This window comes from Photinus pyralis, unplaced genomic scaffold, assembly GCF_008802855.1.
Source record: "Photinus pyralis isolate 1611_PpyrPB1 unplaced genomic scaffold, Ppyr1.3 Ppyr1.4_LG5, whole genome shotgun sequence".
NCBI lineage: Eukaryota > Metazoa > Arthropoda > Insecta > Coleoptera > Lampyridae > Photinus > Photinus pyralis.
The window spans coordinates 1,847,295-1,867,296 of record NW_022170596.1 but is presented as its reverse complement, the minus strand read 5'-3'; the positions used below and the strand labels follow the sequence as shown (position 1 = coordinate 1,867,296).

The 20,002-nt window shown below is 34.5% G+C and overlaps 2 protein-coding genes across 5 annotated transcripts; both read right to left on the bottom strand.

Moving 5' to 3' along the window:
* Positions 1-85: 85 nt before the first annotated feature.
* LOC116170388 (signal transducer and activator of transcription 5B) lies at positions 86-13,613 on the bottom strand. 4 transcript variants are annotated; one of them, XM_031486752.1, is made up of 13 exons: positions 13,413-13,612; positions 13,098-13,235; positions 12,879-13,052; positions 12,662-12,827; positions 8,858-8,939; positions 8,693-8,799; positions 8,398-8,576; positions 7,671-8,349; positions 3,555-3,808; positions 3,382-3,506; positions 3,178-3,333; positions 2,967-3,126; positions 86-1,774 (listed from the first exon to the last, which is right to left on the bottom strand). In XM_031486752.1, exons 2-13 carry the CDS (start codon positions 13,223-13,225, stop codon positions 1,639-1,641), a joined length of 2,346 nt encoding a protein of 781 aa, XP_031342612.1. In that variant the 5' UTR covers positions 13,226-13,235; positions 13,413-13,612; the 3' UTR covers positions 86-1,638. The 4 variants fall into 4 exon arrangements, with proteins under 4 accessions (XP_031342612.1, XP_031342611.1, XP_031342614.1 ...); XM_031486751.1 differs by having other exon boundaries at positions 12,879-13,235; positions 13,413-13,613; XM_031486754.1 differs by having other exon boundaries at positions 1,670-1,802; positions 12,879-13,235; positions 13,413-13,613.
* Positions 13,614-16,405: 2,792 nt separating this feature from the next.
* On the bottom strand, positions 16,406-17,304 carry LOC116171910 (mitochondrial coenzyme A transporter SLC25A42-like; the record flags this gene model as incomplete). Its single annotated transcript, XM_031488945.1, is given in 4 exon segments — positions 16,406-16,719; positions 16,769-16,943; positions 16,994-17,126; positions 17,172-17,304. Coding segments are annotated over 4 exon segments (598 nt in total), but the record flags the coding sequence as incomplete, so codon positions are not given.
* Between the last annotated feature and the right edge of the window lie 2,698 nt (positions 17,305-20,002).

Sequence of the window (20,002 nt, the reverse complement as noted above, 5' to 3'; positions counted from 1 at the left end):
TGAATATAATTGACCCTTATTGCAAGTTTGATGAAACTAATTAGTGTTAGTAAAAGAAAAAAAAAGTTATTACACTTCACAATTATTGCATTCTACCTTACACAAAATTACAAAACTACAAACCTATTAAAAAAACCTTGATCGTTAGGTAAAATTGAGCGTTGTACCTCCCTACAACAGGTATGTGATAATAAAACAGCAAACATTAACCTTGTACTACCTATATTATCAACAAATCTATTAAAAAACGAGTCTCTTATAGCAATAATATTCTAAGCCTAAAATGATAAAAGCTTGGTCAAACTTAACAAGGTAGAAAATGTGATGCAGATCGACAATAAGGCATTCTTAGAACTGGTAACTATGGCAATTTCGTCTAATGTATGTAGCTCCAAACCCATTGTAAAGTAGGACGTAACATATTCAGATATACCTTACTGATTTTAGCATTAATTAGCTACCTAAATTAAATGTGTTAAAATAAGCTCGAAAATCGTGTATAACATGATACTTTTTATTTTGGAAATAAACAATTTTTGACACAACACACTACGTATATATATATTCGTCATTCAAATCTTTTTCTCAGCAAATATGCATCACGCCTAAGAATTTGGTTATCACAAGTGTTTTACTAAGGGTACTGCACATCTATTAAGAGGTGAGACAGGCACAATAATTGGTTTTGTGAAAATCGAATTTTTTTTATCGAGTTTTCTATACTAATCCCTATATTTGTTAATGGTGCTGTTTTAATAAAGAGACCAAATTATACCTCAGAGTCATACGTGAAGACGTCTTCCCAAATATTAATTTCCTTAGTTAATCTCTGTATGTCATGACTCATAACTCTGAGGACGTGTCATTGCAGGAAGCAATGAGAAGACATTTTTTATAGTTTAAAAATCTAAAGATTGTTTGTTACAAAGCATGTATATGTTATGCTATGAAAATATCTACAATTAATGCCCATTGCACACCTTTGTTACACATAACAAATGACATCACAACAATGCACATAGTGTTGTCATCAAATAGAGAATACTATAATGAGCAGACTGCTGCAAAAATTTCAAAATATCTCTTAGGTACCGAATTTAAAACGAATAAAAATGTGCAATGGGAAAAATTGTACAAACTGTATGTAAATGTGGCTACAAAATATACTATATTTATTTATGAATTCCTATAAATTTCGAAGAAAATCCTTTCAAAATAGCAACTGTAACGATAAGTACTTACAATTGTACTTACGTTAGCAGTGGGTGAATTTATAAAATTCAGGTAAAATTAATTACACCTTTAAAAACAAATGTTCAAAGAGAGTTAGATAACACCGCAAAAGTTAGAATAAAATTTCAAATACAATTAAAGGCATAAACTAATGCGTTATCAAAATATCGATCAATCACGTCAACATCAAAATACCAAACAAAATGGCACAAACAATAAAATATGGACAAACTTTGACAACGACTAAAACTATTCAATAGTTGATCAGTTCCCAACTACTCCTTAAATTTACATTAAAAACTAATGTTGTACTTCAAGAACAAAAAATTGCATTTTTTTAACATTCATTATTTTTCACAACCATATTCCAACTTAACACATTTTAAAAATGTCTAAGCGCTTACCTTACTGTCTATAACCTTGCATGAGTTCGCTCAAATTAACCAAACCATTGAGATCGATATTACAATCGTCCAACTGATCGAGATAATCCATTCCTTGCCCGGCACCAGTCATTGTAGTCGCCACTGAACCAGCATAGCTGCACAGACATAACCAGACATCACATACTGCAACACAGACCAACCATAACATAATACGAAAACAAAGCTACTAAGCTACATTGAATAGAGAATGTTGCAAGATGTCTGGTTTTGTCTGTTTTGCAGCATGATTTTCATTCACGCAAGTAAAGGGTTAGCAAATAGCAAAAACACTATCCTTCTAGGAAAGGCATACGATCAGAAAACGAATTTTTTGATCACATGCGCAAAAAAAAAACAAATGATTAAAAACGAGAGAAAATAATGTCGAGTCTAAACAATAAATTGTATTTCATATAAAAGTGTATATAAACTATGAAACGTTATCAATTAAGAAGCATATGTAAGGTATAAATCAACATTAATATAAAATAATAAGTAAATGTTAAAAATGCAATGTTCAATATGGTCCAAAAGTTTCTCATAGATCGAGCATGCTCTGAAAACTAAGATTAAAAGCATTTAATCGGAATATAAATTGTAACCGTTTTGAGGAACAACAAATCAACGTCACAGAAGACAGCAGATACAATGTTAAATTTTAAATCATAGCTTGATGCGACAAGGTCATGGTGCAAAGACAACAGAAACAGTCAAAATAGTTCAGAATAACACAGTGGGTTCATTTAAATTTTATTACTGAAAGGAAAAGTCACATTTGGTAGACGAAAAATTTAATGTGAAAGCGTATAAAATTCCAATGAACACACTGTATGATGAAAAAGTATGAATTACAATTTATATTCTGAAAGAAGCTCAAACATATACTACTGGCACTAGCAACTGGACTTTTTATTTCCGTGTATTTCAATTAATGAAAACTAACTACTAATTTGTACAATTCTTTGTACATTTCTGTTATTTACATTTATCTTGTAACATTTATAAATACATCACATGTTAAAACATAATACATAGATCACATGCTTGCCATAACCGAGTGGTACATCACGTTGGAAATGTGATGCGCATTGGCAGAAATGTTTAGGAAATGTATAAGGTAAATTTGGAAATTGAGGAAATGTGGTCAACTTATTTATTTATAAGTGATATACCTCTCAGCCCCAACATTTTAACAGCAAAAAAGTAAAAACACAAACAATATCATACAAATAATACTATAATGAGTAGAGCTTTCGCAGTTTATAAAAGCTCTTGAAAAAGTCCAGTTTCTATTTATCCGTTACTAACCTGCTTGCAACAGAAGGTGTGTCTCTGCTAGGATCAGGCGATTGTAAAAATGGATGTTGCGGAGTATTCGGGTAGCTAACAACACCGGGACCACTCCAACCAGGCACGTGAGTGACAAGCAATGGCTTCACGTATCCATTATTTGCCGTGGGTTGATTGTCTACAAAAAAAATAACGTAGCCCCGCCTCTTGGATATGTACAAGTGAGTACCTTGGAAAGGTGTGTAATATTTATTGAACGCAATATCCTTGGGAATATCCGGATATAAGTTTAACAAATGGCTGAGATCAGCTATCCGGTCCGCTAAAGATCGTATTGCAAAATCTTTTGATGTAAACGGTTGTAGCATAAATACTTCAGAACTGTCTGCAATAAAACTGTTAACACTACCAGATCGAAATTTCACTTTCATACCTGAAACCCATGCGATTGTCACTCCGCCTAATTCGCTGTCGGAAAATCTTAACAAAAACGTGCCACTTGGGCGACTCTGTAACATCTCCTCGGTTTGTTTTTTACGTATAAATCCTAATATTGCACTGTAAAATATCGATTAAAATAAATTTTTCGAGTCAACTGCAACGTACCCATCCACCCAAGGTCCTCGCAAATGCTCACGAGTCAATTTCATCACAGCATAAAACCATTCCCAGAATGTAAAATTGCGTTCACTAAGCGGCTCCTTGCAGAACTGCGCCCAACTTAACATTTGATTTGGTTCACTATAATTACCTCTAAATGCTTTTTCGGCTAAAAATCTAATATTCTCCTCGGTTAAAGGTCGGCCGGTAGCTGCTCTAAATTTAAGTGATAGAGTTTCAGCCACATTGGACCATGGTACCTGCAATTACAAACACACAATTTATAGTCCCATTTAAATAAATCCAAATATGGGGAGAGTGAGATCCTTCAATTAGTTAACAAAGAAGCAAAGAAGGAGAGATATGAAAAAAATTAACATGCAGTCCTGTCCGTGGTGCGTGAGTGGTGCACGGTCCAGCAAGACCTTCATCACGCCACGACAAAAGTTCGCCAGTCCTTTACTATTATATTACACCGCAAAGCGGAAGACATAAATGTAATATACCATATGTTCAAAATAAACCCACACTAGCGTAGACCTAAAGCACCAATCGTCACAATGAGATTTACCTACTAAAAAAGAACTGATCAAGATATTGGTCCTTTCCTTTCAATTTTCCATCGTCTGCCTGTTCCATCGAGATCTCAGCCCCTGGGCCACCTAGAGATCTCGGGTTTTCGCTAACTGATAGCTGCTATGGTCTATATTTGCCCGTTACTCATCATTTACAGTTGTGTTACGCAGCAACACCCACGAGTATGTTTTGAAACATTATTTCACTTTTTTCAAATATTACGACATTTTAAAAAAACCCAAACATATTTCACAATGATTAAGTAAATTCGAGAGTAATTAATCAAAAATTACCAAACAATAAATCAATAAAAACAGTTTATCATGCGCAAACCCGATGAATAAAATAATATAAACAAGATTTATCAAAAACTTCTGCTTCTTAACCGAGGTTAGTGGAGATTGGTAACTCGAGATACATTGTAGATAAAACGAATGGCGCATAGACGCGATCTTGGAAGTTGAAACTGTCAATTTTATATCAAAAAGTAAGTATTGTTGTGTAAATAACGTCATGTAAACACCGAAAATAATGACAGGGCATCCTGTATATGAGAAATATTTCAATTTATTAAGTAAATCTGGAGGATTCATTTTATTTGAATTTGTATCAATATTCTTTTTCCTTTCAGAAATTTTATTAAAGCCGTAATACTTAAAATTTTATCGCTTTGGTAATTTATTCAATTGTGTTAGAAGTAAGACACATCTGGTCGTTTGCGATAAGGAATTTTATCGGGCGAAAATTAATTAACGCGCGTGTTTTATGACTGTGAAGCATTTCATATTGGAAAAGTGGGGACGTTTGACGTGTTCCGTTGTGATTGCAATTTATTTAAAATTTTGTAAAGGAGGTTATTTTATGGTCGAAATGGTGTTTCTTTAAATACTGGAGACGAGTAAGCGCGGCTGCATCATTTCGCGACGGTTAAAGTACGTGGAAATTTGTTTACGCTAATCTCAGGCAGTCAGCCCTATTTGCTTTCAGAAAAAACTCGTGGTTGGACCATGATCTAAATGGGGTGATGAACCATACAGAAATTGAGTCGTTTATTTCCCCTATTTGCTTTGTTGAAGACGCAGTTCGTCATTTTTTATAATAAATCTGTGGAGAAGACAGTTCACCAACGTTGTGCGAGAAGTTTAACGCACGTCCGATTATGGAAAAAGTTTTATTAAAAGTTAAAAAAGGAAACTGTGCAGTACAGGAAGGCCGTTTGTTAAGGTTCTTTTCCTATTAAAAGTTAAGTTTTCTAGATTCTGTCAGCAATTTCAATATTATCAACAAGTGAAGTTTCCTGAAGCTGTCAGTGATTGTTTTTGTGTCAATTTTAGTGAGGCGGAAATCGCAAACTTTATACGACCCAATTATTTGGATTATTTAAAAAAAGTCCTGTTTTTTCCACTGCTCAATAACTTTACTCTCCAAATAAATTTCATGGATACCATTTTGATACAATTGTTGTCAATGTACTTATTTGCAGAATAAATCTAGGTATTGAGAGTTGGAAAAACTGGCCCTAAGTAATTTAAGATTTACTATTTTATTTGTCGATCGCCTGCATGCGGAGTAATATATTCAAACAAACCTTTTAAGGTTTTTCTTTCTTTCAGGGATTTTGTTTTAATTTTTTTTCAGGTGGTTCAGAATAAATCTTTGTCATTCTCCATCAATTAATTGTGTTTATTCGAATCCATTGTGTGACCCGGATAGTTTTTATGTCAGATTTGTGCCCAAGATTTATGTCAGATGTGAATGAAAATTTGTTTAGTTCTTGGAATTTGCGGAAGTTGATCGAGGGTACCAAGTCTCGCAAATTATTAATTTAAAGTCAACATTGAGATATTTTATTGTGACTCAAAATATTTTTACCTTACTTAGCCTCCCTCCCAAATTTCAAATTGACATCTTACACTGTTTCCAATTTAAAAATTAAACTGTAAGAATTAAGATCACATGGAGCGTTTCATGTTTTCTTACAAGAATGTGCAACAGAAAAACACAAATCGAAACCATCATGATTTGTTGCTTTTCTCGATTCAGTAAACCAATAAAATATTTTTAGATAAAACTAGTCAACGTTTTATATAAAAGATAAAATGATATTCTCCGGTATAAAAAATAATTGACTATTTTAATTAAACAATTATGAACCAATTATTGTGACTATCAATTATCGTTTACTCATACCCAATATACCTCGCAATATACGTAGTAATCAATCAAAATATTTCTATTATGGAATTTGGTTGCCACTCACGTGACATAAAGTAAAAATTAAATATAACATTTAAAAATAATGAAATTAATTTTTGTAGCAAAATCGATATAGCCCAAATAAATCTGATTTTCCTTCCTTAAGGCCCCCCTTCACGTACAGTTCTTATCTTCGCTCCCGGATTGAATTCCTGGCGCGCGCTCCCGATGTGTGACATGCGTTGCATCTACACGTTCGCGCTTGATTTTTAATTTATTTCAGTTTTATTCTGTTTCCGGGTCTGGTAGTGCAACAGTGCTGTTAAAGAATGAGTTTGAAGAAGAGGAAAGCAATTGCTTTTTTGTTGCTGTTGGACGACGAAAGGGAAGTAAGAAGTAAGAGAAAAAAGTATTGGTCGAAACCGTGGTATTTGAGAAGAAATGAATCCACACACATTGATTTGTTAAAGGAGATAAATCGAACAACCCTGAAACCCGGGAAACATAGGACTACCCATTCTAAATTTCATCAATTACATTCTACTAAAGCTATCTCTCTTTTGCACACCTTAAGTGTACTACCTCCACCTTTGTCATATTGTGTCAATCCCGATGTGAGAACTGAGCCGCATCTACATGCTCACATCTTGCTGTTGCTGCATGTCAGTTCGCGCCAGGAATTTAGTCCGATTTGATTTCTTCGCTCCGCGCCGCAACTGAAGCGCGCCTGGCATGTTTAACCCCTTCACGTGCAAGTTTGGATTTAACTGAAGGAGCGTCAGTCCAAAACTGACATAAAATTGCACGTGAAGGGGGGCCTTTAGACCCGACTTGTGTACCTTGATAAAAATGAAATGACCAATTTGATAAAATAGTCGATTCATCCAATAGGCAGTGTAACAATCCAGTCCAAAGAGATTTATAATCAAGTAACTCATTGAATGATCAATTATTGATATAAAAAAATCAAAAACCGGATTCTCCATTAATTATTCAAACGTAATGGATTAATCGCTGCTTTTAACATATCATGCATGTAATGCCAAACACTAAAAAAAAAGAGAAATACGAAGATTACTATGAAATACCTAAAAATGATCAAACACCACAAATTACCATTGAATATCAGACTAGCAGCGAAATACTATAATGAAACCGTACTCTCTGCATTAAACCAATGAAATGATTGAAATATATATAACCTTCAATAGAACTTTAAGACCCGTTTAAATCTTTCGTACTGAAAATTTCAGTGTTCTTAATTTTACAACCTGAAATTTGGACTTTGAATTTCACAGATCTCATTTTTACTTAGTCATTGAAAGTTTGCATAGAGGTACAATCCTTTACCTTATCTGGTACAGCAAAAGGTACACGACCTGGTTCCGAGAAGGCATTATCCCACGTAACAGTGGCCCAGGCGTGCGGCTCCTGATTTCCGTGCACTATCACGACGACGGGTAACGATAACGTCCAAACTTGAAACATAAGTTCACCCCCACCGACACTAAACTGTGACTGAAATAAAAGCGAGAACTTCTCATCCATCACACTTTCGGTCCCCTTCTTCTCGGCGCGCTTGATCTTCTTCAACTGCATGTTTCGAAAGCTGACCGACAGCTGTCTGGTCGCCTGCTGATATTCCATGGTGCCGGTGTTGTTTAAGATTTCGCCGCTCGCCTCTCCGCTCTTTCCCAGTTTGTCATTTTTAAGCAGAATGTTCGCCTGCGACTCTGAGATGATGGTCACCTTTACTTGGGGCGGCGTCATGTGAACGTTCAACTTTCCGCCCACCAATAACCGTACCGTCGCCGTAAACCTAGTGTTCGTTTTCATCACCTGCGGCGGTTGCTTCTCGATTATAAACGTCGAAGTTACAAGCGAACTAAGTAATTGTGTTATTTCTGTTAGGAGTTGCGGTAGGACGTCGGGAACGCCGGGCGTTGCAAGTGACAATTTTTTCTTCAACAATTCAACTTCTTTTATTTGTTGTCGATTAGACCAAATTAATTCGGCCAAACTTTCGCACCTGCAATCCCCTCAAGTTACAAAATAAAATTACAACTGTTTACATTACCATTCTTGTATAGTGTCCAAATTACTATTAAATATAGCACCATTACCGGCCAATTGCTGCTCTCGCTTCCAGCGGATGAGCTCTTCATCTAAAACGTGTCCTTGTAAAGTGTTGATCATTTGAAACGTTTCCTTCAGTTTGTCCACTAAGGTTAAACGCAGTTGTACCAACCCTGCAACCTGAATTAAATAATCAAAACACACGGCGTGACTTGCAACTAAGCATAGTTCGCTATATTTAAGATGCAGCTCATTACCTATGATATTTTCATCACATTCGGTAATAAAGTTCTTACCTTCTGTTGTAACACTTGCTCTAGTAGTTCTTTTTGGTGTGTAATTTTCTGTATGGCTGCAGTCGTTTGTGGAGAAGATTGTTGCGCAGACAATTGTTGAATGTGTGCTAATAATAATGATTTGCTTACATGAAAGATTAAATGTAAATGGTAATATTTACATACCACTTAATTTTGTGCACTCGTGATACTGTATTGCAAAGGCCTCTTGTTCTTGCTCCAGTCGTCGTAAATCTTCCGCAGTGTCCTATAGCAAAAGTAAGAATATACAATAAATCCATTGACTGATGGGTTTTCTTAAAGGTAGGCAAATTTAAATATTGTGGTGTCAGACGGACGATTTTTTTGGCTTTGGCACCTGCTATACCGATGGAACACCCTGTATGTGAATTTCATTTATTGTTAACGTTAAATATTGGTTGGAATTTGAGATTGAGCACAATCTTGATCATAATGGTTGCATTCGAGAACAATGTCGATTTATTATTTTGTGTTAGTAAGATAAGGAAGATCTGGAACATTTGCGTAGTATTGTAAAAGTTTATTTCCGGCCTGTGATAAGAACTGTTATCGCTACGTCCGCTGATGAAATTTCAAGATAAGAATCTTTCCAAGAGAAAAAGGGAAAAGTTTTAAATAAGCGAGCGGGTTGTTAAACGACGTCTTTTGTTGTACGTACGTTTGTTTGCTGAAAAGCAAAATTTTAACCGGATTTGAACTTAAGATAATTAAAACTTGAATTTGTTTAATGGATTGTTACGTGATGTGTTTTGTATGGTCCCTCCCGAGTGCCTGTTTTTCTTTCAATCTGATTATTTTATGTTAAATAAATTTGTTTCAACAGTAAATGATTGGCTGTGTGATGTATCAAGCCCAAAAAAAAGCAATTATTTATTATGTACGGGGTGGAACAGTCAAGTATGTAAAACAAATGGCTGACAAAATTACGTGTCAAAAATGATCATTTGTAAAAAATTTCCAAAATTCCTATCACTAGAGATCGACCGATGCTGATATTAATATCGGAATATCGGCCAATAACAATGTATCGGTCGCCAATGTCCGATACATTCATATAAAGACTATGAACATTTTAGAGAAAGTTTTGAAAATGAAGTATTTTGAAAATTGTCGAAATGTTTCTACAATCTTTAGTAGAATCGTTTTAGAAATAATTTCGGACACATCAGGACAATTTTGGAAATGTTTAGGAAATTGTACAAATCTTACAAAATTGAAAATATTTCAGCAATATTCTGCATAATAATTGCAATATTGTAGAAATTTTGAAAATATTAGGAAATTTTCGAAATATTTAGAAAATTGTTAAAATGTTTCCTACTGTTTGAAATGTTTCAAAAACTAGTAGGATTTGTTAGCATATTAAGAAACTTTTTGGAAATTTTAGGGTGGTTTGTACATTTGTGAGACAATTTTGAAACATTTTGAAAATTCTGAATTTTTTGGAATATAAGGAAGAGTAGAATATATCCTAATAACGTTGGACATGTTATTTTGTGTCAGAATAATTTAAAATCTTTCCATATTTTCGTTGTTTGGTCAAAAATTGCAAATTCCAGGATACGATTAATTAATTTCAAATATCCACGAATATCAAATTTCGTCACGATCACAATTTTATTCTCTACTTTTGATTGTAATGGTTTTTTTTTAATTTTTATTTTTTTCATCACATGAAAATGTACCGCTTCATAGCGAACGTTAACAAGGGTATGTCTGACGATAACAGACGATTTCAAGAAACGCGTTGTGAAAAACGAGCGTGGTTGCCAAGATCCTTTCGGGCCTAAGTTTCATTTCGTTTTGCGAAAAGCCAAGCACGTGATGGAAATGAGGGTTTACTATTCGCTTAAAAAAGTACGAGAGTTCAGAAATTAGGTACCGTATCAGAGGTTCGAATGAGCGAGATTTAAATACGAGAGAAGTGGGAGAGCTGTAATTCTAAGCGAGTCTTTCGAGCGACCACTGTACGTTATCTGACTAGTAGTGAAAAATTAGTAGTTTAACATCAGGCAACATTATATTCGTGAAGAAATATTCAATGAAAGTCAAATTCGTGTCAAATGGCAAGTTCCCTTAATTGTGCGTTAAAACGGTAAGTTAGCCTAGTTCGTAGTAAAGGCGTTAATTTCTCAGAGTTGAGTGACGCATTCAGACAGCGAATTTACGAGTATGAACAACATTGGTTTATTTCTGACAATTCGTTAATTAGTTTCAAAAGGCTCGTGTGTTTAGCGCTGATTACGTATTGGCATTGCATTTGAAATTAGTGGAAGTAGGAGTATGATAGATTAGTGGAAGTGGTATTTGTGAGAATATTAGCAGAATGAGTTCGATGAAAGTTTTTAATCAGTCAACACGAAAATCAGTTTTAATACAAACTTACAATGACACATTTCTTGAAATTAAATTTTTGACATTTTTCAAAATTACTTATATACTAAGCTGGCGCTGTATGAATATCAAACTTGATTATAATTATATTCCAACAGTATTCTGTTAAATACAGAAATACGCTTTAGCGCATTTTCCATGAATAGATCAGTACATCCCGAATGGTCCTGTAACGGACTATTTCTGTGTACAGAGAGAAATAAGTTATGGCACAAATATTTTTGTGAATAAGAAACTTAGCAATGCACAATCTGATGTTTCAAATATGCGATGTTTGCCTTTACTAGAAGAATTGTTAAAATTAAAAAAAATATACATATACATATGTAATATGGTCCAACATAGCCGGATCGACAAAAAAAGCAGCCACCTACCACTGCAGCAAATCTTGGATAGCTCCTAAAAGTGCTTTTGATTCATTTCTAAAAAAGACAAATGACCTTTCAACAAGCGATAAATTTATTTATTAAAACCATGATCATCAATAACATCAGCACACTTATTTATATCCTGTTTCAAGATTGTAACTGAAACTGTAAACTAAAATCATCTCCCAAAAAAACTTACTAACATAAATCGTGATCCTGTTTTAAATCTTCCTAATGTTTCATTTTTTAATAGATTCAAATTCTTCTTATACTGTGTATCCTATTTTGGTTAAGACTGCAGCGTATCTCAACTGTTTTAAAGACAACAATCAATAAAAATGGCTGGCGGCTGGCCGTATAAACATGACATTTCAAAATTTTGAAACGTGATAAAATAATAATCATATAAAAAAAATATAGATTCTGATACATCAATCTAATCAGGAAAAAGAATGCGAAAAATTGACGTTAAGATATACAGGGTGTTCCATTTAATAAATACCAACATTTGGTCTCGGCAACAGTGATCCCAACATTTTTTTACTACACCACTGAACTCTACGTAAAAAGATCTATAATAGGCACTTTTTACCTTTTTTCTATCTTACATGGGTAGTAAGATATGATGTCATTCACCATATCACAATTATTAGTCCATGCATTACATGGTCTCAGAAAAATACACACCAAGTACTAGACAATTCAATTTTGGCGCCAAGTACTACAGAACCTGGTTAATCCGAACACACTGAATATACCTCTATCTGGCTAATGTGAACAAATTCAGGATAATCCGAACAAAAGTGTGCTGCATAATTCTCCCACGAAAACATGAGCATGTGCGTAATGTGACCACAGATGGGTCCGCTCTTATTTGCATTTGGAATAGTTGTTCATTTTTGTTACGATTTATAAATAAATAAGTAATTCAAAATATCGCTTTATTGTTATTTTTGTTAATCCAATCAATTCACTAATCCGAACTTCCTCAGATCGCAATTAGTTCGGATAAGCGAGCTTCTACTGTAAATGTAAAAAATCACAGGTGAAAATGAGCAGGTCTTGAAGAACATTTAAACTGATATCACCTACTTATCACTATATAAATAAACGGGAATACAGTAAAATAAAGATAGATAAGATATACACAATAAAGAATAAATAGGTGCAACACAGCAATACATACCCGTGTGCGCGTCTTTATAATTTCCAATTTATGAATAACTTCCGCACTTGACCCATTCGTGACCAAGCTTGGAAAACCGGTAACTTCCCCGCTAGCAGCCTGCACTAAACGCATCTCCGTAGCCAAGCATTGTCTAACGTAGTTGAACAACTGCATAGGGTTACCGCTAAAATTGCAAAGTAAGATTTGCTAGAAAAATTTATCGCCTTTGGAGTACCTGTAACGTTGCCGAAACGTCTTCGCGGCCTCGGCCAATTTTAGTTTGGTTAGAAAAAATTCTGTGTCGGTCACTACGGCCGCTTTGTTTTCAATTTCTTGCACGAGCGAATTGAGTAAACCGGCGACATACTGCTCGTGCTGTGGATTCTCAGGGACAGGTTCGATGTCAGACCTGCACATAATGAACATTACAGATGAAATGGGATTAGTAGCGTACCAAAATTTATCTTCAATCCACTGTGCCAAGTAGTGTCTTACTTCTATTGGGAAATGCTCGCCATAAATTGCACGAATTTGTTGTAAACTCTCTGGAGGCAGTTGTTGCGCTTTTGCCCAAAGAGCCATGATGTGTTCCCTACAATTAATAAAAAAAGGTTGTAAATAAACAGACAGAAAGATGGGGAACAGGCCTGTATGTTTAGAATATTTATACAAAATTAGAATATAGAAATCAAGGTCGTTGAAAGAGCGGGACATGCGTTCCAAGATACAATCATTTTTGTTTAAACAAAAATTAACCAAATGCACTTACCAAACACACAATAAAAACCTAACAAACGTTTCTTTTTCCGCAAATAACTTGCAATGGAACCCTGTATGATTGTTTAATTATCATTAATTATTTAAAAAATAACTTCTTAAGCTACAATAGCACTGAATATTAACCAATATTCGCATTTCGTGAAGCCTGACTATTCTACAAAGTAGCCATTTCTAAATTTGGTCACGTGATCACAGATAACTTCTTATCTCACTCTTACCACCGCCGTCAAATAACACCGTCCTTAACTTATTTATTTACGTTTATTTTCCTAAATAAATAACCGAACATTGCGAGCAAGGAACCGCTCAACTTTCAAATAGGTACGTTTTTTTCGTTATTAGAATTCAAAATACTTAAACCTTTTCAATTTTTGTGTATCGAAAAATATAGGTAGGTAACTACCTAAATAAGTATAAATACCGCCGTGTGCATTCCAAGAAATTGATTAGGTATTCTTCTCGCAGAGCTTACATGAAAAAAGTTTAAAAATACTTCTTATACCACATACTTAAGTTAAATTAATTATGCAGACACAAATTAAGTCAATGGCGCTTGTCCTAAATTTTTCGGTAAATTCGCCGACCTTCAAACGCAATTATTTGCTGGTATTGTACCTATCATTCGATATTTATCATGCTCAGTGTCCTGGAAAAAGGACGGCTCACAATATGCATATACCTACCTACCAAAATACCGTCCTACAAATTTATATTTTGCACCGTCGAGCTTTTGTAAACTCCACAAAATCTAATTTTTTTGGGGACTTCAATTGTAACCTAAAAGGTCCTTAAGCAGAAGTATCTGAAATGTGCATTAATTTTTATAAACTTTCTCTCTTATTTAGTGATGATTAAAGAAGGGCAAGTTCCCAATTATTCATATATATGACCTTTGTTTATCCATTAACAAAGATATGACATAGGCATGGTTTGCACATAAAAGCCTATCTGATACATGTATAATTTTCTTCTCTAATTGAAACCTTAATTCTTATATTACAACTATATACATACGCTGTTGATTTTGGTACCTACTATTCTAACGTAAATTTCATTACGTGATTTATGTAGGTACCTAAGATATAAAATTAATTATTAATGTTGTAGTACGCTATTAACTATAAACAAATTATTATAAGGGTCCTTAAAATAATTGATTCATCTTTTCATATGAGCAACGCATGAAAGCTTTATAGGGGAGTCGATGGTGTCCGTCTGTCCGTCCGTAAACATGATAAAATGTCGAACGCTTGGACCGATTCGGTTCAAACTTCGCACAGTTGTCCTATATTATGCTACATGTAATAAACCTATTGAAAATGGGTCAAATTCAATGACCCAGTGAGATCACACCTCTCCGTCGTTGTCGTCTCTACCAAACTCTTGAACCTATTCGGTGCAAACTTTGCACAGTTGACCTATATGCCACATGCAACAAGTCTAATAAAAATGGGTCAACTCCAATTACCCCATAGGTTCACACCGAGGCGCTCTGCCGCTTTTTTAGATCCGCTTTAAGGGTTTATTTACTCTTAATTTTATAACACATTTACCACACAAATTCGAATTTCATTATTTATCACTGCGACAGCGATGCTAAGACTAAGACTTAACTGAGACAGTTCAATTTGCTTATATTGCCAACAATAAACCTAGGGAAATCTGGAAGTCACATCATATTTCACAGAAAGAATGAGTCATATACTTACGCTTTTACTCCTTATCGCCGCCAGTAACTAATCATTTATCGAAAATGTTCTAGAAAATTCGCTCCACTGCCTCTTTTTTAGGATAATTCCGAGAGAAATTGCCCTTATACCTATGATTGATGGTTTTGCCCGCTCGTCTGCACCTCGTCCACCTCGAGAACGAAGAGACAGAGCGATGTCAGACCTTCGCGAATCGATTTCGACGAGTTCAAGGATCATTATTGAATATGAACCGGTTTAAAAGTCGTGTTTACGAATGCGCAACTAATTTTGTTTTTTGACCATCATCAATTAAATGTCGGTGTTTTATGCAAAATATAAATAATAACTTGGGTAGTTTTTGCGGCCTTCGTTGGGATAGATCTGAAAGAGCGAACTTCGTTCAGTAGCTTTTTTTATTTAGTAGACGAGGTTGGGACGCCTATCCCACTCCTTCAGTGGACCAACTAAGTAATTAACTATTAATTTCACAAATTTTAACGAGTAAAAACTTACAAACTATTGTAGGTACTAAACACGTCCAGAAGTCGTATACTTGCCACCACGGCGGCAAATGTTTCTGGCTACTGACGTCACGCGGGGTAGTCTCGCGCACAGGTACGTTTTCTTGCTGCGTGCCGACCCTTGATTTTAAAGTGCTTACAGCGGACATAAATATCAATATTTTGCACCCAATCTTCTTCTGATCGTTTTTTAATAACAAAATCTCTCGATTTCGGTTAAAATTTAAAAAATGTCGAACCTGCTCATTGGCTAATGAAAATGATTTCATTGGCGTGGCTCGTCTGGAAGACGTATCCATTGATGGTTGGGATGCAAACGTCAAAAACACTATGAGCAGCGAGAACTAAACTGTATTGTCTCTGGCTATGAGCAGTCGAGACGTAGCCGTCGACGGCGGGTCGCTGCGTCCTTCAGGCGAACTATAAAATGTTAATTTTATATACCTATCTGCATATGAACAAATATGGAATTTAAAATGAATTTAGTGTTGTTATATAAACCTATAGAAATTCTAACGGTTCTTGACTTCTTGAGGACGTCTGACAATTCTCAATGATTCCCAAGAAATTTTAAACCCGGGGAATTCTTTTTCAACTTTTACTTTGATAATGTTACATCACTTTTAAAACACATTTTTGGTGACATTAGTGTTTTATTTCTTTCACTTCACATTTCATACTCATTACATTATTTTCTCACGTCCCATGAATGGAATGTATATTTAAATATATCCATTAAATACTTACATCTCTCACATAAATTATCACAATAACATAATAAAATTTTTATTCGTGCAACAATCCGTAAATTACAATAAATATATGTATAATGTAATGACAATATCAAATTAACACAATTACTTCCACAATTTACATATATACAGATCTATCTAACTAAGTAAAAATGTATAAAAATGACCAATCAGACTAATAGTTCCACTTAAATTGTTTTAAATCACTAACCAACTTTTCAATAATATCCTTAGTGCTATCGTAAGTTGCAAAACTAATCCCTACGGCAATTGGGCCCTTAATCCAATTCATTGACAATCCTTTGAAAAACCCACCTTTGATTCCTTCATACCTGTAAGCAATTTCAAATTAGACATCTACCTGTTGGGGTCCGATCATACTTATATATAACTCTTAAAGTTTCTAAAATACTGTTGTATTGTTTATATGTGTCAGTCTGCATTCTTCTACGCACTATATCCAAAGGATAGCTACTGGACTGGCCCAACATTCCTGCAACAGCACCAAATCCAAGTGCGGCAATAGGATGAAGTCTTGGCGTACTATCTACCCTTTCTTTAAATTGTTACTGTTAGTCTTGTATAAATACTAAGTCATAAACGTACCTCTATATAACCTTTTTAAGGTTTCGTACGTAAAAAATGAAACGCCAGCATAAGGAATTACGCCTATTATTGTCGGAATATACCCTCTATAAAACGTTAATAACCCTTCCTCTTTGTAAATCTTTACAAAAACCTATAATAAAAAATGTAATAAAGCGAAATGGGGAACAATGCTTACCTGTCGTAGGGTGGCATATGCCTTTTTGTGGGTAACTGCCATACGAGCACGAGCTAAATCTAGGGGATAGGTAATCGTCTGTGACGTGATTCCCGCTAATGAACCAGCAAGAAATTGTTTACCTTTGGTTTTGCTGGAACAAAAATTTAAATGTTGGTTATTGCAAATGGGTAACGCATCCTACTTTTCACATTTGGTGCTGAGAGATAATAGTGTAACATAGCTTGGAATAAGGATGGTGTACGGTTCGTAACAATGTTGTCGAACTCATTAAAAAAAACTCCAATAAAGCATAAAAAAAAGAGGACACTATTTTCTAGTCACGGCCATCGCGCTGTATAATTTAGAAGTATCACCTGCAGATGGCAACACGCGCAAATTGAGTTAGTCCCGAAAAAACAAGAACCCACACCCATGCAGACAGTTGTGAACAAAATCAAAAAATTATCATGCAAACGGCAAATATATTCCAGATATCTCTTCATTAACCTTCAATTACTATTTCTTGCATGAATAATCAATAAAAATTACTACCTTTGCCTTGTTATTAAGCATAGTAGTGTGTTTGAAACTACATATATTTATGACACAATTTGTGTAACCCCAGCTCTAATTTTCATAAAATAAAATTTCAGTGTTTATTTATTTTTATTGTATACACCATTACTGTATACCACTGATAAATAAAGATATTAAAACAGGTGCACAGTGTAGGGTTATGTATTTTAAGTCGGATTTTATTACCTAGCTAGATAATCAAAGTAAACAAATCTACATAAATAAAAATTTTATTTCCTTATGCTGTTGCTTTCGATTTTAACAATGTTAAAATTGTTCTTGATTGCACCAGAAGGTATTTTAACATGTCCACCCTGTTTTGAGATACAGAGACTATTTTCCTAACTCAACACCAAAAAGTTGTAATCGTTTCATTATCTTCCCTTCGCTATTTCTTTACTGTGCATGAAAATATATTGTAGCACTTCCCTCTCTCTTCTTTAATTTTTTTCTTGGTACCACATCAGCTGCCATATAGAATGTTCCTAAATAAGATGTAAATACAGAAGGGGTGATTCTTTGGCTTATTTTATGACTAAAAGTTTAGATAAACATGGATTCGCTTCATTACCAGTCTACAGGGTGTTAAAAATTTTTTAAATTTTTACGAGTTTTTAAATCTTTATACCTCCTGCATTTTTTGAAATATTTCGCTCAAATTTGAAATATAAGTTACGCTGATGAGCTTACATCATTGGTTAAGTCAATAATAATAATAATAATAATTTTTATTTTATTTATTTATTTATTTCATTTTTTTAGGACCCTACATAACTTCACCAGACACAGACACAATCGTTACTTGATTTTAATCCGTGCGATTAGTTAACCAGGCTAGACCTGAGTTCTCACAAGATACACCGACCATAATAATAATAATGATAATAAATCGTCTTTATTGAACATGTTCTCTGGCGAAATCTAGCTCAAGGCTATTCTATTTAACCAGAAAGCATGGAAATAAGTACACAAATTAAATATGCACAACACAAGATAACAATGATCATAGAATTAAAAAAAAAAACAAAATAAACATTATACATATCTGCAAGAACTCTCCCAAATTATGATTATGATTGAGAAGATATGCCTTTAAATGTTTTTTTAAATTATTTCCGCGATATTCCGTGATGTATGAGGGAAGAGAGTTATAAAGTTTCACAGAATTATAACTAAAGCTTCTTTGAAACATATCTGTTCGATGATGCGGTACCGTCAGTTTATTATTAAAATGTATGTTAACACGATGTCGACGTGACGCAGGTATCAGTACGTTGGCAGCCAAATTCGAGGTCAATGGTAGTGAGATCTACAGGGTGTTGTTTTTCAGTGGTCATATGTTCCATTTTCTACCCGAACTTTTTTTCGTTGCGCCACTGGTTGATTGTGAAACAAGAATTTAATTTTCTGGTTTCTTTAAAAACTTTAGTTAGTTAGCTAAATCAAAGTATAATTTTTAAAATGGTCCAATAGGCCCTGACTTTATTTGAATAGTATCTTATTTTTATTAGTTTTGACAGTTGGCATTGAATATCTGTAAAGGATATCCTGGCAAGTTTGATCATCAATGAAGCTACAGTAGAACTTGAATGGACAACAAAATTTGTTATGCACATTTAACACCACAAATATAAGTTGGTTCTATACACATATATCGGCGTACTTTCAGAATGTGCAGTTATGTGCTTTTTTAAAAAGATCTATTGTAAACATGTCAGCATAATTAAATAAGTAAGGATTTTGGTTCTTCGCATGTACGTACATAAGCTTTTGATTTTGTTTACTTTCGTGTTTCCATATGTTTGAAAATAACGTTATACCACAGCTTACTTACTATCCAGCTGCAGAACTCTCTTGGCGGGAGCGCTTTGCGCCGATCTAAGCGCGCAGCGCTTATGCCCCGCCTCTTGGGGTAAAAGACTGCATTGCCTGTTTTGGCGTGCAATCAAGCCCAGTATTGCCACGTTGTGCATTTTCCCGAACAATATGTCTAGCTTTTATGTCTCATTGTAGCGGTGAGATTTTAACATTGCTTATTGCTTTTTACTTATTATGCCACCTCCAACCGCTCACTTTTTATGTTGACGTTAAAAAATCAGATTTACTCGCACTCACAATTGCTAAAAGTAGACATAACAGGCGCTTTTTTCGGTTTCAATTAGGCAATAAAATTTATTAAACACCTAACCCTACTTTCATTGCAATATTACGTAATATTGTACAGCAAATTCTAAACGTTCACATTACAATACAGCACAAAAATCACCTACTAC